The 24,442-nt window shown below is 37.3% G+C and overlaps 1 protein-coding gene across 1 annotated transcript; it reads left to right on the top strand.

Moving 5' to 3' along the window:
* Positions 1–1,532: 1,532 nt before the first annotated feature.
* On the top strand, positions 1,533–24,342 carry LOC130239614 (neutral and basic amino acid transport protein rBAT-like). Its single transcript, XM_056470885.1, is given in 12 exon segments — positions 1,533–1,854; positions 1,857–1,910; positions 4,435–4,614; positions 7,463–7,605; positions 10,554–10,679; positions 14,730–14,849; positions 19,331–19,381; positions 19,383–19,456; positions 19,537–19,738; positions 20,757–20,933; positions 23,561–23,686; positions 23,766–24,342. Coding segments are annotated over 12 exon segments (1,851 nt in total). The 5' UTR covers positions 1,533–1,682; the 3' UTR covers positions 24,192–24,342.
* The last annotated feature ends 100 nt before the right edge of the window (positions 24,343–24,442 follow it).

Genomic DNA, 24,442 nt, shown 5'->3' with positions numbered 1-24,442 from the left:
TGAGCAGCTGATAGCTGGTAGCGGGAGGATTGTTTAGACGATAATTCCCCTCTTGATAGTAAAGCTATATTCCAGAAAGTTTGTAGAATCGATGCTGATCTTCGAGCTGTGTCGTTTGAGCACTGTGCTGATAGGCTCAAGTTAAAATTAGGGTATAAGATATAAAAGCAGGTGGGTAGAGAGCGGAGCAGTAGGCAAAGAAGTCCGAACAGTAGCGAAGCAGGAAAGCCTCGCCCCCCTACACAATATTTAGAAGTTCATCAACATACTGAAATAAAAGTCTCAGCAACTTCCATTCACATGTTAATAATATGTATAAAATAAAATAATTAAAATTCTTGCAGAGTCCACCTTATAAGAGGCGTCACGGAAGCGCAGTAGGTAGCACAATCGCCTCACAGCAAGAAAGTCGCTGGGTCATTTCTGTGTGAAGCTTGCATGTTCTCCCTGTGTTCGGTTTTACCCCACAAGTCCAAAGACATGTGGTATAGGTGAATTGTGTAAACTTAATTGACCATAGTGTATGTGTGTGAATGAGTCTATATGTGAATGTTTCCTAATGATGGGTTGCAGCTGGAGGGGCATCCGCCACGTGAAACATATGCTGGTTAAATTGGCGGTTCATTCCACTGTGGCAACCCTACACAGTAAAACCCAACAGTCAACTTTATAAAATGAAATGAGTGTAGTTAACTCAAAATTTACTGAAAGTTAATTCTACTCATTTGAAGAGTTTTGAACTCAGTGATGAAGGTAAAGAGTTAATTTAATACCTCATTACTTCAGCTTAAATGGAGTAAGTTCACAGTACTCCTATAGATTAGTTGAACTCAAATGGTTTGCAGCAATCAGTTTCCTCAAACGGTTTGAGTTGCCTTAACTTATTGGGTTTTACAGTACTCTGTTGGTTTGAGTTCTCTTCATTTATTGGGTTTACTGTGCTCCAATTGCTTCATTTACTCAAATGGATTAAGTTCAGTACTCATTAGTATTAGTTTTTGAACTTAAATGGTTTGTTGCAATCGGTTTCCTCAAATGGTTTGAGTTACCTTAACTTTTTGGGTTTTACAGCATAAATTAATAAAGGGACTAAACCGAAAATAAAATGAATGAATGAGTACATCCTAATAGTACACCAGATTCCTTCAAACACATTTGTCATATAGTGAAAATCTCTTTATTTTAGCTTCCGAACTAACTGATCATTTCTAACAGTCACTTTTAGAGGGCTGTGACAATCCTGTGTAAATGTATACTGTTGTCAGCAACACTGAAACCTTGTAAACTGTTTCAGTAAAAGCTATGATGAGTTACCTTTTCAATAATATGTAGCCAAGGCAGTGTGTGATTGGCTTTGCTAATCTCCACCACATTCCTCTGGGTGGGGGTTTATTGTGTGTGTGGGAGAGAGAGGGATGGAGACTGAATGACTATTGTGCACTATGAACCTGTGAATGCCTCTGTTTAACAGGACTCCGACTGTTTCTGTTCTCACAAGGAGCGCTGAAGAAATATGAGTATGAGCAGAAAGTACCAACATCGATGCGGTGGAGCTGCAAGAAGGCATCCAGAACGCAGCCTTTCAGGAGGATGATGATGATAATGGTGATATTGTGTGTATTCAGCGGGTCTCCAGCCAGCCAGAGGAGAGCGAATACACGCAGATCAAGCCGTATGCTGGGATGCCTAAAGAGGTGCTGATGTTGTACTCCAACAGGCCCTGCTATCGGATCCCTCGCGAGGTCATCTTCTGGCTGGTCATCGCCTGCACTCTGGCTCTCATTGCGATGACTGCGGCTATTGTGGCACTGTCGCCTCGGTGCATGAGCTGGTGGCAGCTGTCGCCCGTCTATCAGGTTACCCACGCTCATTTAAAGACTCAAATGCTGATGGGGTTGGAGATCTAAGAGGTATGTTTAATTATGGAGAGACTCTCAAAAAGCTTTTAAATAAAGATATTTAAATATGATTAGTGGTTAGTTATTTTTCATATGTCGCTTGCTTCTTTTATATGTCTATTTAGCTTTTATTTACTTAAATTCTGGTTCCTGAAGTTTCAGTCACTATTAGGCATGGGCCAGTATAAGATTCCGACAGTATGATAACCTGGATGAAAATATCACGGTATCATGGTATTATGATTATTGCCTTATGCATTTCTTTTTTAAGTTCTTTTCAAATGTCTGGGTAAAACAAAATTTCCCCCATTGAAAACAATATATTTAATTTTTAAGAAACATTTTAAAATATTTTGGACCATAACTTTTGATGACGAGGTTCTTTTCCTGCTGCGGGTTCTGTTGCTCTAAAAATGAAATAAAATAGTTTTAAAAAACATGTAAAATGGCGGTTTTAAAACCTTGACTTTTCGAAACCGCGGTAAACCTTGGAACCGGTTATCGCCCCATGCATGGTGACTATATGTATTTTGCCGAAGCAGCATTTCTGTTTCAATATGCATGTTTTTCAGGAAGAAACACACTGATTAATATTTTTTGTATTATGTACTTGGTATTACGTATTAATTGGTATTAAGATGCCCCCAAAACATATGCAAATTGGCAATTAATTATGTGGCATACTTAATTGCAGTTAGGTGTCTAGTCAAAAGTTTTTAAATATTATGTTTTTGAATATGTATATTATCTATTATTTATTATAATACTTTTATCTAAAAAATAATTGTTTTAGATAAAATTAATTAATTGTTGTTATGCATTTTATATTAAATAATGCCCCCAAAACATGAATTCAATTAATTATTTTATTTTAATTTTGGCTTTAGTTCAGTAATGTAAGTAATGATTAAGTTAAAATTATATATATAGACCACTTCAATGTGGTGATATCATTGGCCTATGAACATTTCCAGATTGTTATCAAACTGTAACAAGAGGTAATTTAATCATAACTTAATGTTAAAACAGCTGTCATAACATTATCCAAGATGGCGCCGACAATGAGATATGCCTTTATATATATATATATATATATAATGTGTATATAGATATGTGTATTTATTATCTTTTTTCTTGTAGCATATACTTAGTTTTAAAATACTACATCCATTTTAGCAATAACATTATTTTGTGCATGTTTACGGAAAATTCTATAATAAGGAAATGTGTCTCTAGTCCTAGATAGACATAATATAATTGAGAACTTTTGTGTATGGTTTGGATTGTTTTATTAGTGTCATTTCGGACCCTATACATACAGTGCTCAGCATATACAAGTACATCCCTCACAAATCTCTCTTTTAAATTAATATTTTTAATAGGAAGCTATACAACATTATATTTGTGCATATACATTAGATTAGTCAGTACTGAAGACAAATCTGGAGCTTATCTAGCAAAATAACTTACGATAACGGTCCAAAAACTAGTACACCCAAATTTATGTTATAGAAAAATATTAAATACAAATTTATAAAAGAGGAAAAATCAAGAGAATCAAAAAATTAAACAAATTAGTTGAAATTTTGTAGGTTGTAATTTCTTTTTTGCAATATTTAGCTTGAATTTAATTCTATCTTTTAATTTCTAAAGATGTTCTGTGACTTAAGTATTATTTTAATAAATATATCTGTTTAATAAATCTGTTTTGTTTAAATGCACCAAAAAACATTGCCTATGTTCATTGAGAGATGGATAATAATATTCATTTTCAAAATGGGGTGTACTCGGTTATGCTGAGCAGTGTATAGTGTACATAGTATGAATGCTAGTTCTATATTTACATTTCTTTTCCACATGTAAATACTAGCAACTATACTAACTGGCTAAATGACTAGTTACTAAACCGATGTAGTAACCTGATATGAATTATTACTGTCTTAGGTTGGTGGATACTGTAAAAGTAAGCGTAATCATGTAATAAAAATAATACTTTCAGTTGTTTTAAGATTATGTATAAGAAAATGAGCCTAAATCAAAAACAACAAGGACTAAAGTCTTGCTTAATAAACTGAGCCAAGCTGTAGTGATATTTGAGAAGTGAGTGTATCTTGGAGAGACGTGTATCTTGGTTGATGGCTTGGACAGACACACAAAAGCCATGTTTTCCGTTCATAATGGCTCTGTATTGCTGTATATTTAGTTTCATGCAAGTGGAGGAGGTTATTTAATTGCTCTTATATAATGGCTGTAATTGGCTCTACACATGCCATGATGAGATTTTACTGTGGTACATTACAGGGCTGTTAGTGTTTTACTTTAAAACATGTTCATCACAAAGCAAACACTGTGGATAGGTCAAAAACATGCTTATCTTCTACATGCAGTATAATAAAATGATCGCATGTAGATATCAAAAGATTGAGATGATAAAAGTTGGGTTGGTCAAGATAATATCAGTGTGGGTTGTTGAGCGTCAGATCAAAGGTGCACAAATGTGTAGCTAATGTTTTTATAATTCAATGTTTGACTCTAGGAATTAAGGAGAAACTGGGTCATTTCGAGTACCTGAACATTAAGGCGATCTGGATCAGTCCTTTCTACAAGTCTCCTATGAGGGACTTTGGATACGATGTGGAGGATTTCAGAGATGTTGACCCTCTTTTTGGAACAATGGAAGACTTTGATGACCTCTTGACTAGCATGCACGATAAAGGTGAATGTGCATTAATATGCATAAATGATAAATAGCTATGTTTCCATCCAAAGACGCGCAAAACTGGAATATTGCATAAAATGTTTGCGAATAAAGCAGTGTTTCCATCCAATCAAAGAGAACAAAATCGTCACTTTCAGATAAACCGGCACCAAATATCAAATATAAAAATTAATTTTGCGTGATAGTAGGTGGTGTAACGGATCACGATTGATAAGTGTAGGTGCACAATTAAAAGATTGGGATCCACGCAACATAAATTATAAATGATGATGATTTGCATATGTTTGTTATTCCTTCCATGTGCTGCATTCAAATCTGCGCTTGATCGAGTGAGATTTAGTTTTTGCACTTTTCAGTTTGTTACAAAGTTAAAAAGAATCAAATAGCACAGAAGTACGGGCATAACACTTTGTTATTAAAACATAAACACAGATAAAAGATTCAAATCACAGATAAAGATTCAAATCCCTGTTAATTGCTACTTGACGCTGTTGATAGTTGTAGCAGGTACACTGTTTATCCAATAGGTGGCGACAAACAACTATCAAAAATATGTCACTGAATAGTTAGTCAAAATGATACATCTATTTATGAAACATGAAGTTTTATGAGTGAATTATTGAATCAATACTTGGAAATGAGACTGTGTTGTACAAGATTATAATGTTAGATTGTTGTTGGGGCTTCTTTATCTTCAGGCGGCATTGATAACCGTTGTTCGAGTATAACCCTTAGATTTGAGATGATCACAAAATATTTTTTAAATCTCTGCATTTGCGTGTTTTCCAGTTGCATTTGTATGTTATCGTCTGCCTATAATTCTATTAAAGCTTCGGTTTCTTCCGATGTCCACTCTTCCCACTCATCTTGGAATTGTCTATCGCGACACGTCAATCAAATTATACGTCATCAACAGCGGTTCACTTCTGTTATTTGGTTCAATTGAATTCCTATCAGAAGCGAACCTCACCCCAGACCATCTCTTTCAGGTGGACTCGGGTACGGTTCATGGTTCATGGGTGCACACCCGAGTTCAGAAGACACATTCACACTAGCTAAATGTACCATACTTTGACGTCAAATGAACCCGGGTGTGGACCAAAAATTGCTAGTGTGAAAACACCCCTCTACATTTAGCGTTATCAGCAACAGTACGAAGATCCTTTTTCACAGTCATTTTTACCTTTTTTTTATTCAGCTGGTTATTTCTTTATTTTTAATTTTTATTTAAAAAAAGTAGGCAGTGCTGTCGCCTCACAGCAAGAAGGTCGCTGGTTCGAGCCTCGGCTGGGTCAGTTGGCATTTCTGTGTGGAGTTTGCATGTTCTCCCCGTGTTAGCGTGGGTTTCCTCTGGGTGCTCTGGTTTCCCCCACAATCCAAAGACATGCGCTATAGGTGAATTGGATAGGCTAAATTGTCTGTATTGAATGAGTATGTATTGAATGAGTGTATGGATGTTTCCCAGACATGGGTTGCAGCTGGAAGGGCATCCGCTGTGTAAAACATGTGCTGGATAAGTTGGCAGTTCATTCCGCTGTTCTGTTTGTTAAAACCAAAAGTTTCTTGCAGTGCTGTTTTTGTAATAAATGGAAAGCAAATTACATTTGTTTGCATCCTTTTTTGCTTATGCGAAAAATGATCCTATCCATGACTCAAAAACCACAGTGTGATCCAAAACATGAGATTTGGGATCCGTTACACCACTACTGGATAGAAGAAACCACTGTGGGTCTTTTTTTTTCCCGTATATAACAAATTACCTAAGCCTCAGAAGAATGCGGTGAAATCCATTGAATGGAGTTGCGAGACTACTCTTTGGGACAGTTTAGGGGGGGTAATAATACCAAACCACTTTGACATACTACTTTAGCTAGGGGATTTTAGGATGACCAAATTAACATTTGACCAGTCTAGTGGTTTATCTATTAATGGCATCTTATCCTGCCTATATTTGTTAATTCATGATCTGTTAAAACAAAACCACAGGACTTTTGATGCGCATGCTGGAGTTTAATCTGTAAATGTGTTTCCATCTTAGTAGATCAGTGATTGTACGCCTACTTTTTTGAGAGGGTTCTGGATGCAGACCTGGTGCAGCGCAATCTGAGTTGTGGAGAGGGGTCTGGATGCAGACCTGGTGCAGTGCAATCTGAGTTGTGGAGAGGGGTCTGGATGCAGACCTGGTGCAGTGCGATCTGAGCTGCATCCAATGCTTTTTAATGCACTCACCTAACCCCACCCCTAACCCTATCCATTACAGTGACGTCACTCACTCCATTGAGTGCATTGTGTCTGACATTGCATCGCTGAGTGATGCAATCTCCGCTTGCATCATAACGGCAGCATCCAGATACTATTGGAGTTGTCCAATGCTTTTTAATGTGCTCACCTAACCCTATCCTTCACAGTGACGTCACTAGCTCCACTGAGTGCATTACATCTGACATTGCATTACTAACATAAGCAGTTTCAACTTGCATCATCAAGGCTGCATCCAGATGCTATTGACTTTTTGTTATGCAGATTATCAAAATGTACGTGCACCTTGGCATTTCCATCAAGCGCTTATTATGCAATATTTCAAAATCTGCTAAACATGGATGGAAAAATAGCTACTGCTATTTCAATCAACATTGTTGCCAACCAATAACTGACAAACTTTTCCAGTCATCATTTGCTCGCTGCATTTATGGCTAAAGTTTGAATTTTAGCATGTTATGAGCTTCATGAATAACATGATTGTTAATCATTAACGTTCCAAGCTTTTTACAATGTTATAACCCTGTTATTGTAATGTCATGACACAATAAAACACTCTGCTTGATAACAGCTTTTTTTGACCCAGGTTTAAAGCTGATCATGGACTACATCCCGAACCACACCAGTGACAAGCACATCTGGTTTCAGCTTAGCCGTAATTCCGTAGAGCCCTACACAGACTATTACATCTGGGTTAACTGCACAGCAGATAAACCTCCAAACAACTGGGTACGAATGTCCATTCACACACTGCAAAGAAATCAGTAAATAGTGACACTTGCTTTACTGTTATCTACATGCATATTGAATTTTATGCAGGGTATCTGAAGATTTCTAAGAGTCATAGTTAGGATTTTTAAAGATATTTTTATACCAGACTGGAGTGCGTTTCCCAAACAATGACGTAACTCGCAGCTGAACTATCATAGTATGATGCATCGTTTAGGAAAAGAACAATGTAGTGACGAGTGTTTCCCAAAACCTGTAGTTTCTCTGTCGCAAATACCATCATTTGAACCACGCTAGTTATAACATAAACCAGCCATAATGATGCTCCAAACAGGGTGGTAACAACTTCTTCAGAGAAGAACCCCATAATTTATCTGTGCAAATTATATTGTTTTACACAAACGCATTAAAAAAAAAATCCAATATTAGTGTAAGGGCCCATCTATTTTTCCTATGACGGAACTAACAGCATGGGTGAAGGGTAAATGCATGTAAGCCTTTTAGCACATGTGAAAAGAAATATTTTTATTCATTAAGATTTATTTTAATTTGTTTCCAACTCCGAATTTTAATCTGACTCCAATTTATAATAATTTTAGATTTATCTAATTCATGCTGATCACCTTATAGGTTGTGATTCGGTCTAATTTAGATTGATTAACCTAATAAATCCTTATTCTCAAGTAATGGTTCATCGTTTACCCGAAGTCGCTTAGAGTCAGTATGCTGGCCAGTTACATCTGCTCACGGACACATCCTCGCCAGTTCCGATTCTTAGCCGATAAGCTAATTTCCTTTAAGTAATAATAGGCTGCCCCATGCTTGCTCATACTTAAAGGAAGTTTGATTTAGCCCCCTAGATTATATCATACTAAGTCAGTGATTGTCAGAAATCATCAGGTCTCTAATGCTGTGCCCATGCTCCATCCATTGATCCTGAATGTATGACAAATCCTGGTCGTAGGCTGCGGAAACATCAGCCTAAACAATCTACTAGATTTAAATGATTTTAGGAGATATTAGAGTTAAACAAGAATTTTACATTTATTTGTCAGGCAAAGATTTTCCATTCCAATTCACATAACTAAACAAAATAAGCCAATCAAGATTGTACAACATCAATTATTCGAAGATACATTTAAGTTAGAGATTAATACCTGACCGTGTAGAAATACATTGCAGCATATAAGTCCTGATGCAGAGCTCAGAGACTCACAAACTGCATTGGGGTATCCTGCCTACAGAATCCCACAGACACTTCTGCACCCTTTGCCTAAATACTCAAATCATCATAAATTCAAGACAATAAAAGCTTCACCAAGACCCTTGCCTGGTCATGAGTTGATGTAAAGACCATTTTCCCTGGAGTGGAGCATCTGGCAAAGATTTTATCAAAGTCAAAACCCAAATTAACTGATATAAGGGAGATTGTAAAATATTACATTGAAATTAGGACCACTTTACCAATCACACAGAGACATTTAAAATGACACCAAACATGAATATAAAGCCACAAGATACACCATATTAAAAACTTGGACATTCTGTGTGGAATGTGAGTGAGCTGCTCTGGTGGAGAAGGTAAAGTCCAGGGCAAAGACGGGGGCTCAGGATGCATGATCGAGACAACCCGAACAACTGGTTTTCTAGCTGATCTTCTACTCAGATTAGAAAGTTTATTGTTTTAGTGCTTGACCATTCTCGTGGTCTTGTCTCGTGTGGAGCTCCATAACCGTTTTCAGGGTTTAATATTATGGAGAGATATAGCCATCCTTACATTAGTTTTGGTAAAACATGCACTTGTTTTCCATATTATTGAAATATGTAAATGGCACATATAGGGCCTGTGTTTCCTTTACAAATATTATTGAGAACATTACATATTCTATTCTAAAACATAAAATCACTTACAAAAGCTAACATATATTCTAATATCATATATAAATAAATAAATAATGAGGTTATTTATTAAGAAATTAAATTTATTATTTATTATTTATTAGAAAATGAAGAAAATCCTATTTTAATAATAATATTAATAATGATGATGATTATTATTAAGTAGGATATTGTTTATTTACTTTTTTGAAAAGTCTATTTTACAACAATTTGACACATGCAAACCACTGCAGAAATTTTCTCACCAACAGGCCCATGTCATATACCGTACAGATACTTAATAAATAACCTACTATAAATTAAAAGCATTAACGTATGTTATAATTTTTGTTTTCACAAGCTTTGGAGACATAAGGTAAATTCTGCTTTTAAATAATAGGTCACCTATAGATTTCGTCATGAGCCACGGCTGTGTTCAAAATGACATCAATGTTTTCAAAGTGCACTGCGAAGGGAACGCAATTGTAAACATGAAGATCGCTAAAACTGAACTGTAAAAATAGTTTGAAAGCAAATTACACCTAAGAGAGATGACTTTTTTCAAAAATAATTCCAAGTTTAAATGTTAGAATGTTAAAAATAAATAGGGCATAAGGGGGATAACTGGGAATAGAACACTACCAGGAACTATGTTTCTAACTACAGCTCCTGAGGTGTAGTTGCAAGCATACACGTTTGCGATATAGTTTGCGAATGTTCATTGGAACAATGGATTTGGGAAACACTAAATCAACGAACTATGTTTGAAACGACAGAACTTGTGACCTTAGTTGGCTAACGATGGTTTTCGGAAACGCACCCCAGAATGAGATTTAAGACTAATTAAGACCTTATTTTTATACTAAAGAATTTAAGACTTAAGGATTCACGGACATCCTGTTCTGGTTCAACATCAGTGCCATTTCTATATGTTTGTCCACAAATTTAATAAATGATCCAATACTGTATGTTCTGCACATTTTGTTATGGTTATTGAGTTCATTAAACTGATTATCAACATGCAACCGGTAGCTTCTGGTTGACAAGTCTCAAATTATTTAATTTGTCAGGTGAGTGTTTTCGGGAATTCCACATGGGAGTATGATGAAGTACGGCAGCAGTGCTATTTCCATCAGTTCCTCAAGGAACAGCCAGACCTGAACTATCGTAACCCCCTGGTCTTACAGGAGATGACGGTAAGATTTGGCTAATCATTATGACTATAAACCATGCCTTTTGTGGTTACACAACTTTTAAAAATATCAGGTGCCAGAGTGTTGTATAGTGTATGGTGTTCAGTCAATCATTGTACACTTAGGAACTGGTAGTTCTGTAGTTGATGTGTGAGATCAGCCTACTCTGAAGTAGTAGATCATTTTGTTCTTTCAAAATAATTCCCAGTTCCTGTGGTGTGAGCAGTAGTTATAAGAACTATGAAAATGGTCCTATGAGACTTTTATGCTGTTCTTACATTAATACAGTATGACGGATAATAAGCATTGGTATTATCAATAAAAACAAGATGTTACCTGCAGCACTGAAGATGAACATGAGGTTCCAAAAGGTTGGGTTTTGCAGTGATGCCACAGAAGAACGATTTTAGATTCCACAAAAAATGTAAATCATTCCTAAAACGATGGATTGTGTCCAAAATGTCACATTGTCAAGATGCATAAAGAGTAGATAACACAGTAGATAGGTCACTTATAAACCAAGCAACACTGAGAGAGATATCTGAGTGGTAAAATTTGTCACATTCAATCTCCCAATTGATCCAATTCCTATTGGAATAACCCACTAAATTTCATAATGCAATCTAATGTGTACAAACCTATACTTTATTGGAGCCATATTTTCAATAGTGAACTTTTAGGCCTTGTTTATCCTTTGTATTAGATGCATGTTGTGAATTTGATCACAACTGAACTTTACTAAAATACAAGTGCAATTGAAGTCTTTCTATGTTTTTAACTTACTCATGTTTGACCACTTGCAGAGGCAGTTGAAAATGGATGGTGGTATAACTGCTCAAGTGGTTGAATGTGTTTAAACAGCCACAAAATGGCTGACCTTGTTTTTGAATGTACATCTTATCCAAGAGGGTTTTAGACCACCTGGAAATGACGTCATCACCAATCTAAACACTATAGTTTTTTAAAAAATTATTATATAAAGAGATCTAATACGTTTTTTGACTGGTTAAACTGTCCTGTTCTGCAGTTGGTAAAAGCGTAACTCCTGGGTAACCAAAAGTTATGCATTTGCAGAAAGTTAGAGAGGATTCAAAAATTTTCATTTGCACAGGACGTTGAAATCCTGTTCTAGTGAGGAAAAACACCAGGTATAGATGAGATGCATTACCATCTGCTATTGAGTTCAAACGCGTCTCTTGTAAACACTTGTGTTTGGAAATATTTCCAATGTTGATCGTAATCTACCTGTTTTTGTACAATACCTTTTTTCGTTTCACTTTCAAACTTTCATTTCACTCAAATGTGTTTTACATTTTTTTTACAACTATATTTACCATCATCCACTCATGTTTGGATTGACAAATCTTCAACCACTTACCTAGGGCTGGGTCATGGGGACAGTATTCTCAGACAAGAAACCCAGACTTCCTTCTCCCCAAACAATTTCTTCAGCTTCTCAGCGGGGATCTCGAGGTGTTCACAAGCCAGTTACGTGCCAATTAACATATTTATACCACGCCATAAAAGTATGTACTTTTGAGTGTGTAACAGAAGAGTATGCAATCTTTGGGACATACAATACTACTTCTTCGTTAACAGATCGTTGTGTTGCTTAGTTAAGAGCCCTGTTAATCATCCACACATCATCCACAATTTTTTCATATTTAATTTCCTACCTTGTTGGAGAAGCAGCAGCAGGTTAATCTTCCATCCATGAGTCTTTCATGCAGAGAAATCTCCTCAGGTCTTTGGATAATTCTGCATTCAGATGTTGATGTCCAAACACGTCTTTATATAAGTTCCGTACTGTTATTGTAGATGAAATGTAACACAAAAAATGTGATTAAAACATTTTCCAGTTGGCAAGATATTAATTAACAGTCATACAAACATCTTTACCGAAGTCTCTCTACTTGATGGTTAAACTTGCGTGTCCGTCATGTTTGTATTTTATTTACACTTATCACCCGCATTTGTAGTTCTAATCAAATTCACGTGTAACACGCAATGTATTGTGGGCAATATCAGCGGTTAGAGTATAGATGGTTCTACACTTAAAATTTTACTGGAAATAATAAACCATCTGGGAATCTTTAGCATAGTCTTTTCAACATACTACGATTTGGGACAATTCTACAGGGTGGGCCATTTCTGTGGATACACCTTAATAAAATGGGAATGGTTGGTGATATTAACGTCCTGTTTGTGGCACATTAGTGTATGTGAGGGGGCTCATGAAAGAATAAAGTTACTTTAAAACCAAGCACACCATTGTTTTTCTTGTGAAATTCCCAATAAGTTTGATGTGTCACATGACCATCCTCCTATTGAAAAAACAAATGTTGGATCTAAGATGGCCAACTTCAAAATGGCCACCATGATCACCACCCATCTTGAAAAGTTTGCCCCTCACATATACTAATGTGCCTCAAACAGAATGTTAATATCACCAACATTTCCCATTTTATTAAGGCGTATCCATATAAATGGCCCACCCTGTATTTTCAAATACTATTTAGGACGGACAGTATGCAAATTGGGATGCAACTGTCATCCCTCTAGCGTGCCCTGGGTCTTTCCCTGGGCCTCCTCCCGATGGGACAAGCCTGGAACACCTCCCTGGGTAGGTGTCCAGGAGCCAACCCGAAACAAATGCCCAAGCCACCTTAAATGGTTTCTCTCGATGTGAAGGAGCAACAGTTCTGCTCCAAGCTCCCCACGCAGTATCTTAAGGGTGTGCCCTGCCACCTTGAAAAGGAAACACATTTCAGTCGCTTGTATCTGAGATCTTGTTCTTTTGGTCATGACCCAAAGCACATGACGATAGTCGAGAGCCCTACAATATGAGCCAAAAAAGTTTACGTTGAACCGCAGTGACCAGCACTGCTTTAGTGTGCTAGTTTCACTCTCCATGCAGCTATAGTCATAGCACAATGTGAAGTGGCTTTCATACCAGACGCGGAAATCTCTGTGCTATGAAACCCATTCAGTTTATAGAAACATTTAATTGCTGGTTTGTTGTTGCACTGATCAAAACACAAGAGCAGCAGAGCATGAAAGACACGATCAAGGTTCAGAATAGCTTAATTTTCCATGCTGGCTGCGCCCAAAACCGCCTATTACTCAGTAGGTACTGCATCTGAATTTAAACGTACTACTCTGCCGTTAGAATAGTATGTTCTAAACAGTATGAATATGAGCACTATGAATGGAATTCGGACCTACTACATCCACCGTTTTGTCGTAGTCACGTGACCTACAGTACCTGCGTCTGTTGCGTCACTTCACTCCCATTCATGAATTCTCTAATGGGGCATCATAGGATAGTGAAAGGTGCATGGGATGCACACTTCAGAATCTCGCCGAAAGTAGTAGGTCATCTGGGTACTTCTCGCATTTTCGAATTCTATGAATTTGGACATACTACTCGGCTCGCATACTGATTTTAGAGTACTATATAGTATGGAAGTATGTGGTTTAGGACGCAGCCTCTGTGTTTATTCCGTTCATAAACCTATACACTTCTCTATGCATGAACCACACACTGTCCAGAAAAAGCTAAGTCACATGAATAATGTGTCGCCACTGACAAGACATTTTTTGTTTCTGAAAAGCGATACTGTGCAGTCACAGCAACGCTGGTAATATTATGCCTCTCAACTCGTTCACTGTAGATAAAATGTGATTATTTTATGGACTTGTGTTTTTTAAAATTAGTATAATTTAAGTTAAGTCTTGCAAAAATATATTATTGAATAAAATAATGAATAATTATTACAAAGCATTTTTGTTTTAGTTTTCAGCCAAGTGCATGCAGGAAATTCTATTTCTGCCCAGAAATTCAGTCCCTCCCTAACATAACCCATCTTGATTCCAGGTGTAAACTCCTGCCAAAATGATGTTCAATCTTTTAAATAACATGTAGCAGAAACATTAGCCTTGAAGCTCTTTAACAAAAAGGCCCTTCATGCAGATCTGCGATTCACCATAGCATATCGTGTTTCACCACAAACAGGGACCTCTTTGATCTTCGTTTTTATGTCTGTGTAACAGGACGTAATCCACTTCTGGCTGAAGAAAGGGGTGGACGGGTTTCGCATGGACGCTGTGAAGCACATGCTGGAGGCCACGCATTTGAGAGACGAACCTCAGGTTGACCCTGAGCAAGATCCAGTAAGACAATCATATTTCCTCACAAAAACACTGCATTACACACTGACGTACTGAAACATTTCATACAAAAGTATCATTTGATATCATTCAGGGGTGTTTTTCATTGTTCTCACTATGCCATTTAGGGATTACTAGTGCATATTTCTCTGGATTTACTGGCAAGTCATTATGATTATCCTAATTCTAGATGATTTCAAAGTCATTGTAGATTTAGCGAAGGCAGTTGAATGACTCTGTTGTCTTTATGGCCATTTTCTTTGACACATTCTCATATTCTCTTTTGGTGCTTGTTGGCACTAACTAATCTAGGAATTTTATAGGATAATAATAATACATTTTATTTAAAGGCGCCTTTCTGGCAGCACAAGGATACGGTACAATAAAACAGAAGCAATAAAACAACAACAGAAATAATATAAAAGTATACGCAACAATAGTTCAGATACAATAAAGTATTAAAAGCCACCTTAAATTGTTTTGAATAATGTAAGACAGTCTATGTTTCTGACGGCAGGTGGTAGTGACTTCCAAAGCCGGGGGGCAGGATCAACACAAGTTGAATTTTCTCAATTGTGAAATGATGGCGATTACTGTTGAAAACTGGTTTTAACATATTTTGTCCCTCATTTTGTAAGAATGCCATGAAATATTTATTAATTTGATACACCAGAGGAAGTATTTGTGATTTTCAAACAGATATAACACAAAATCTAAATAAAAAGTTTACAATCTTGTGTCTAGCATACCCTGGGTCTTTCCCTGGGCCTCCTCCCGATGGGACAAGCCTGGAACACCTCCCTGGGTAGGCGTCCAGGAGCCAACCCGAAACAAATACCCAAGCCACCTTAAATGGTTTCTCTCGATGTCAAGGAGCAACAGTTCTGCTCCAAGCTCCCCACGCAGTATCTTAAGGGTGTGCCCTGCCACCTTGAAAAGGAAACACATTTCAGTCGCTTGTATCTGAGATCTTCTTATCTTTTGGTCATGACCCAAAGCACATGACGATCGTCGAGAGCCCTACAATATGAGCCAAAAAAGTTTACGTTGAACCGCAGTGACCAGCACTGCTTTAGTGTGCTAGTTTCACTCTCCATGCAGCTATAGTCATTGCACAATGTGAAGTGGCTTTCATATCAGACGTGGAAATCTCTGCGCTATGAAACCCATTCAGTTTATAGAAACATTTAATTGCTGGTTTGTTGTTGCACTGATCAAAACACAAGAGCAGCAGAGCATGAAAGCCACGATCAAGGTTCAGAATAGCTCAATTTTCCATGCTGGCTGCGCCCGAAACCGCCTATTAGTAGGTACTGCATTTGAATTTAAATGTACTACATCGGCCGTTAGAATAGTATGTTCTAAACAGTATGAATATGAGCACTATGAATGGAATTCGGACGTACTACATCCACCGTTTTGTCATAGTCACGTGACCTACAGTACCTGCGTCTGTTGCGTCACTTCACTCCCATTCATGAATTCTCTAATGGGGCATCATAGGATAGTGAAAGGTGCATAGGATGCACACTTCAGAATCTCGCCGAAAGTAGTAGGTCATCTGGGTACTTCTCGCATTTTCGAATTCTATGAATTCGGACATACTACTCGGCTCGCATACTGATTTTAGAGTACTATATAGTATGGAAGTATGTGGTTTAGAACCCAAAGTCGTGTTTCATCTCTCATCATCAAACAATATTAAATTAATTATGGTATAAGGACTTTATCTTTAATTGAATAAATAAATAAATAACGCAAACTTGAAACTGTTGTGGTAAAGTCAACTTATCTGCTGCGGTTGAATGTCAGCGGTTCATCCCCCAGGTGCAGCCAGAATAGCATAACCGTAAAACATCTATTTAGCGCATGCTTAAAGGGTGAAGGGCAGTGAATCAGCAATGTCGGTGGCGCCAATCCATCCACAATAATTTAGTCGCTGCATTTTATTTATTTATTGAAATATTGTGAATTTATGTAAGTACAGCAAAATCATATTGGGGTGGCAACAGGAGCAATAAATAAATACAATTAATTATTAAAAGCCACCTAAATAAGTGAGTTTTGAGTCTTGTTTTGAATAATGTAAGAGAGTCTATGTTTCTGATGGCAGGTGGTAGTGAGTTCCAAAGCCGGGGGGCAGGATAAACAAGTTTTCTCAATTGTTAAATGATGGCGATTACTGTTGAAAACTGGTTTTAACAAATTTTGTCCCTCATTTTGTAAGATTGCCATGAAATATTTATTAATTTAATACACCAGAGGATGTATCTAAGGCAAAAGGTGTTCCTAATAGATGTAAAGAAATGTGCAGCTTGTTAAATTTTCAAATTAATTCACTACAAAAATATGTATCAATTGAGTTTAGTGGTCTTTAAAAATACAACTACAATGCATCCGGAAAGTATTGATAGTGCTTCACTTTTTCCACATTTCTTTGTTACAGCCTTATTCCAAAATGGATTAAATTCATTTATTTCCTCAAATTTCTACACATAATATCCCATAATAACAATGTGAAAAAAGAGTTTTTGAAATTGTTGCAAATTTATTAAAAATAAAAAACCTGAACATAAGTATTCACAGCCTTTGCAGTGAAGCTCTAATATGAGCTCAAGTACATTCTGTTTCCACTGATCATTCTTGAGATGTTTCAGCAGCCTAATTGGAGTTCACCTTTGGTAAATTCAGTTGATTGGACATGATTTGAAAAGGCATACACCTGTCTATATAAGGTCCCAGGGTTGACGGTGCATGTCAAAGCACAAACCAAGCATGAAGACAAAGGAATTGTCTGTAGACCTCTGAGACAGGATTGTCTCGAGGCACAAGGCTGGGGAAGGTTACAGAAACATTTCTGCTGCTCTGAAAGTTCCAATAAGCACAGTGGCCTCCATCATCCATAAGTGGAAGATGTTTGGAACCATCAGGACTCTTCCTAGAACTGGCCGGCCGTCTAAGCTGAGTGATCAGGGAGAATGGCCTTAGTTAGGGAGGTGATCAACAACCCGATGATCACTCTGTCTTAGCGCCAGCATTCTTCTGTGGAGAGAGGAGAACCTTACAGTAGGACAACTATCTGTGCAAAAATCCACCAATCAGGCCTGTATGGTAGAGTGGCCAGACGGAAACCCCTCGTTACCTGGAATTTGCCAAAAGGCATCTGAAGGACTTTCAGACCATAAGAAACAAAATTCTCTGGTCTGATGAGACTAAAATTTAACTCTTTGGAGTGAATGCCAGGCACCACTCATCACCAGCATGGTGATGGCAGCATCATGCTGTGGGGATGTTTTTCAGCAGCAGGAACTGGAAGACTAGTCAGGATAGAGGGAAAGATGAATGCAGCAATGTACAGAGACATCCTGAATGAAAACCTGCTTCAGAGTGCTCTTGACCTCAGACATGGCGACAGTTTATCTTCCAGCAGGACAATGACCCAAAGCACACCGCCAAAATATCAATGGAGTGGCTTCACAACAACTCTGTGAATGTCCTTGAGTGGCCCAGCCAGAGCCCAGAACTAAATCCTATTGAACATCTCTGGAGAGATCTGAAAATGGCTGTACACCATCGCTTCCCATCCAACCTGATAGAGCTTGAGAGGTACTGCAAAGAGGAATGGGCAAAAATTCCTAAAGACAGGTGTGCCAAGCTTGTGGCATCATATTTAAAAAGTCTTGAGACTGTAATTGCTGCCAAAGGTGCATCAACAAAGTATTGAGCAAAGGCTGTGAATACTTATGTACATGTGATTTTTCTGCTTTTTTATTTTTAATAAATTTGCAACAATTTCAAAAAATTTAAGACATTGTCATTATGGGTTATTGTGTGTAAAATTTTAAGGAAATATATGAATGTAATCCATTTTGAAATAAGGCTATTACATAAAACAAATTGGAAAAAGTGAAGCGCTATGAATACTTTCCGGATGCACTTGTATACTGTTGTATTACTGTTGTTAGTAGACGGACATAATGCATTCAATTCTGTTAGATTTTTCTTCATTTCTTTTTATTCTTCTTCACCTTGTTTTAAATTTTTTTATGTTGTAAAAACTTTTCTTAAGAAAGGTTTAAATAGACTGCTGTTCATAAATTTAAGCTTTGTTTAAAAAAATAAATAAATAATAATAATAAAAAAACACTTTTTGACACCTAGTTTTACTTTATACATTGCTGGTTCCAAAATTATCTGAACATGAAAAATGTTTGTAAAATATTGTTCATAATCAGAAGTAAAGTAAATGTATTTTGAATGTCCTTAATCTCTCTCAAAGTTTCCTTCCATTTTTTTAGGAAGCATCTAAAAAATGCTGTTTTTAGATTTTTTTATTTATGTATTCAAATGCTAGTTAATAAAAAACCACGTTAAAAACAAATCTTTTGAAAGTTATATCTAACTTAATTCTTAATAAAATAAAAGTGGTGATCCTTTAGTGTGTGCAGCGTGACTAAAATGTAATACATTCCTTCTTTGTTCAGTCGACAGTGGACACCGAGTTTGAGCTGTTTCATGACTACACATACACACAAGCAGGGACTCCATGAGATTCTGACAGACTGGAGGATACAGATGGACACCTACAGCCGAGAGCCTGGCCGATACAGGTCTTTCCACTTCACCCACTTCTACACTAAACATCTCTGTGCTTCTGTCACAATAACAACTCCCTTTTTTCCCCACGCAGGTTTATGGTGACAGAATGTTACGACTATGAAGAGATCGATAAAACCATGAGGTACTACGGGACAAACTACGCCAAAGAAAGCGACTTCCCGTTTAACTTCTATCTACTTTACCTTCCTGACCTTCTGTCTGGAAATCATGCCAAAGGCCTAGTTGACTTATGGATGTCGAACATGCCGAAAGGAAAATGGCCAAACTGGGTGGTAAGGACCAGATGCTTGTCTGTTTATTAAGAATCACATTGTTTTACATTAAAACCTCCAGTGGGTAAAATTTTAATATAGTTAAAATGTATGATGTCACTGCATTATCTTCACAAAGTTATGTCTAGAGTCATTAATTAAAGTCATCAACTATGTTGTTGAGCCAACTGAAGAAACAACATTCACCCAGGATATCAATCATCCATCACAGGGCTCACGAAATCACTAGCCCAACAAATCTGATTGAAAAGTATGTTGTGTGTTAACATACACTACCTGACAAAAGTCTTGTCATCGATCCCAGTTGTAAGAGAAACAAACAATAACTTGACTTCTAGTTGATCATTTGGAAAAGTGGCAGAAGGTAGATTTTTCCAATGTTGAACTGCGTCTCAATCATCATGAATACTGCAGAAGACCTACTGGAACCCACATGGACCCAAGATTCTCATAGAAATCAGTCAAGTTTGGTAAAGGAAAAATCATGGTTTGTGGTTACAGTCAGTATGGGGGGTGCGAGAGATCTGCTGAGTGGATGGCAACATCAACAGCCTGAGGCACCAATACATTTGTGCTGTCCATTACATTACAAACCACAGGAGAGGGTCAATTCTTCAGCAGGATAGCGCTTCTGCTCATACTTCAGTCTCCACATCAAAGTTCCTGAAAGCAAAGAAGGTCAAAGTGCTCCAGGATTGGCCAGCCCAGTCACCAGACATGAACATTATTGAACATGTCTGGGGTAAGATGGAGGAGGAGGCATTGAAGATGAATCCAAAGAATCTTGATAACCTCTAGGAGCTTTGTCAGATAGTACTAAAACTCAAATGTGTCACTTCAGAATAATTAAATGGGGAAAAAAGTAATTTTTAAAAATGTTTTTTTTTAAAAACCCACCCCCAAACCCCCCCTGCACCTTTTCTAAAATGATTTTGAATTGTAAAATATAAAGTTTCAAATGCATTTTCTTTGGTTTGTTCCTTGAACTAATAAATCTGTGTCTGTTTGTCATCAACAGGTAGGAAACCATGATAAGCCGCGTATTGGCTCAAGTGCTGGTAAGGAATATGTGCGCGCTATAAACATGCTGCTGCTCACACTGCCTGGAACTCCCACAACATACTATGGAGAAGAGATCGGCATGGTGGATGTCAACATATCTGTCATTCAGGATCCCGCTGGACAGTATGATCCAGTAAGTTAAAGATGAGTGTTTGACTGATTTTATAATAATAGTTAAATTAGTTACTAAAGCCATAAAACAAAATTTACAGCATTTAAATGAATGAAAAAAAAAAAACTAACTGAATGGGGAAACATTATATATATATATATATATATATATACAGTGCATCTGAAAAGTATTCATAGCTCTTCACTTTTTCCACATTTCTTTGTTAAAGCCTTATTCCAAAATGGATTAAATTCATTTATTTCCTCAAATTTCTACACATAATATCCCATAATAACAATGTGAAAAGATTTTTTGAAATTGTTGCAAATTTATTAAAAATAAAAAACCTGACAAATCTCATGTAAATAAGTATTCACAGCCTTTGCAGTGAAGCTCTAAATTGAGCTCAAGTACATTCAGTTTCCACTGATCATTCTTGAGATGTTACAGCAGCTTAATTGGAGTTCACCTTTGGTAAATTCAGTTGATTGGACATGATTTGAAAAGGCATACACCTGTCTATATAAGGTCCCAGGGTTGACAGTGCATGTCAAAGCACAAACCAAGCATGAAGACAAAGCAATTGTCTGTAGACCTTCGACACAGGATTGTCTCGAGGCACAAGGCTGGGGAAGGTTACAGAAACATTTCTGCTGCTCTGAAAGTTCTGAGCACAGTGGCCTCCATCATCCGTAAGTGGAAGATGTTTGGAACTATCAGGACTCTTCCTAGAGCTGGCCGGCCTTCTAAGCTGAGTGATCGGGGGAGAAGGGCCTTAGTCAAGTAGTTGATCAATAACCCGATGGTCACACTGTCTGAGCTCCAGCATTCTTCTTGGGAGAGAGGAGAACCTTACAGAAAGACAACCATCTGTGCAGAAATCCACCAATCAGGTCTGTATGGTAGAGTGGCCAGACGGAAGCCACACCCTGCCAGGAATTTGCCAAAAGGCATCTGAAGGACTCTCAGACCATAAGAGACAAAATTCTCTGGTCTGATGAGACTAAAATTGAACTCATTGGAGTGAATGCCAGGCGTTATGTAGGAGAGAACCAGGCACCGTTCATCACCAGGCTAATACCATCCCTACAGTGAAGCATGGTTGGTAACAGCATCATGCTAAGGGGATGTTTTTTAGCAGCAGGAACTGGAAGACTAGTCAGGATAGAGGGAAAGATGAATGCAGCAATGTACAGAGACAACCTGAATGAAAACCTGCTTCAGAATGCTCTTGACCTCAGACTGGGGCGATGGTTCATCTTCCAGCAGGACAATGACCAAAATATTAATGGAGTGGCTCGGTGAATACTATTCTTGAGTGGCCCAGCCAGAGCCCAGACCTAAATTCTATTGAAAATCTCTGGAGAGATATGAAAATGGCTGTACACCATCGCTTCCCATCCAACCTGATACTGCAAAGTGGAATGGGCAAACATTTCCAAAGACAGGTGTGCCAAGCTTGTGGCATCATACTCAAAAAGACTTGAGGCTGTAATTGCTGCCAAAGGTGCATCAACATAGTATTGAGCAAAGTCTGTGAATACTTATGTACATGTGATTTTTTTTATTTTTAATAAATTTGCAACAATTTCAAAAACTCTTTTTTCACATTGTTATTATGGGGTATTGTGCATAGAATTTAGTGGAAGTAAATGAATTTAATCCATTTTGGAATCAGGCTGTAACATAATTAATGTGGAAAAAATGAAGAGCTATGAATACTTTCTGTAAGCACTGTATATAAATACATTATAAATATACATGCATACAGTGAGTATTGAAAGTATATAGACCCCATTAAATTTTTCCTTTGTTATATTGCAGCCATTTGCTAAAATCATTTCAGTTTGTTTACTTCAATGTACACACAGCACCCCATATTGACAGAAAAACACAGAATTGTTGACATATTTGCAGATTTATTAAAAAAGAAAAACTGAAATAGCACATTGTCCTAAGTATTCAGGCATTTTTCTCAGTATTTAGTAGAAGCACACTTTTGGTCTAAAACAGTTATGAGCAGTTTTGGGAAAGATGCCATACGTTTTTTACACCTGGATTTGGGGATCCTCTGCCATTCCTCTTTGCAGATCCTCTCCAGTTCTATGAGGTTGGATGGTAAACGCTGGTGGACAGCTATTTTTAGGTCTCTCTAGAGATGCTCAATTGGGTTTAAATCAGGGCTCTGGCTTGGCCATACAATTTGGTACCCACTGTATTTTTTTGATTAGCCCTCCTGAATTATTAGTCCACCTGTATATTTTTCCCTCAATCTCTGTTTAATGGGGAGAAGTTTTTTTCAACACATTTTTAAACCTAATAGTTTTAATAAATAATTTCTAATAACTGATTTATTTTATTTTTGTTATGATGACAGTAAATAATATTTTACTAGATATTTAAAAACTCTTGTAGTTGCATGAATTAATTTTTTTACATTTTAGTTTGATTTAAAACTAAAATAAATAGAAATAATATGTCTGATTTGTGATTTTTCTTCAGGATTCTGTTTTAAAAGAACATTTATCACGTTTATTTGAAACCGAAACCAATTTTTGTATCGCTTTTACTGCGTTATCGTATTTATCGTTATCGTTTTGTCTCGTATTTACTGCGTTATCTTGTCTTTTGCATTAACTAACATCCAGAGCAAGAGTCGGGACCCGCAGCGAACACCAATGCAGTGGAATAATGAGCTCAATGCTGGTTTTAGCGAGAGTCTGAATGGCACATGGCTGGACATTGCTTCTGACTACAGAACGGTCAATGTGGAGGTACAGTACACTCATTTACACCACCATATCAACAACAACAAATTAGAGAATCATCTCATCCAGACGATTTTGTCTTCAGGTTCAGCAGGACGATACAAGCTCCACCATTTCCCAGTACCGAGCTCTGAGTTTGCTCAGAAGTTCCAATATGATACTGTCCCGAGGCTGGTTCTGCTACGTTTGGAGTGATGTCAATGTGTTCGCTTATTTGCGCGAGCTGGACGGACTCAATAAAGGCTTCCTGGTGGTTCTAAACTTCGGCAAGGACACAACAACAGACCTGTCTTCAGTTAAAGAGTTGCCAGACTCCCTCACTCTGCATTTAAGTACAGTGTCAATAAGCCAGACCAAGTTCCCTAAATCAAGAATCCCAACATCTCAAGGGCAGGGTTTGCTTCTGGAGTATTCCAGCAGTCAGAAGTTTCACCCCAACCATCAATCTCAGTGCTATGTGTCTGAGAAAGCCTGCTACCTACCCGCACTAGATATCCTTTACCAGTGTTGAGGATTATTTTTAGCAACCAGACCGACACAGTTAATCTATAAAGGTTATCTCTCCTGGGTTTATCTTTCTGTGCTAGTCCTGTCCACTTTAAAATAGCATTGCTACAAAATGGTGACTCCAAATGTTTTTTTTTTCTGAATTGCTTTGATAATGTCTCAATTTGTTTAGTGTTATCTAATAAAATAAATATTAAGTGATAAAGGCTATCAATTCTTTCTTTTTCTGTCATATCGTTTGTATTCAGTGTAAAC

The sequence above is a fragment of the Danio aesculapii genome, chromosome 13 (assembly GCF_903798145.1).
Source record: "Danio aesculapii chromosome 13, fDanAes4.1, whole genome shotgun sequence".
Lineage (NCBI taxonomy): Eukaryota > Metazoa > Chordata > Actinopteri > Cypriniformes > Danionidae > Danio > Danio aesculapii.
This window is presented reverse-complemented; position numbering and strand designations above follow the sequence as displayed.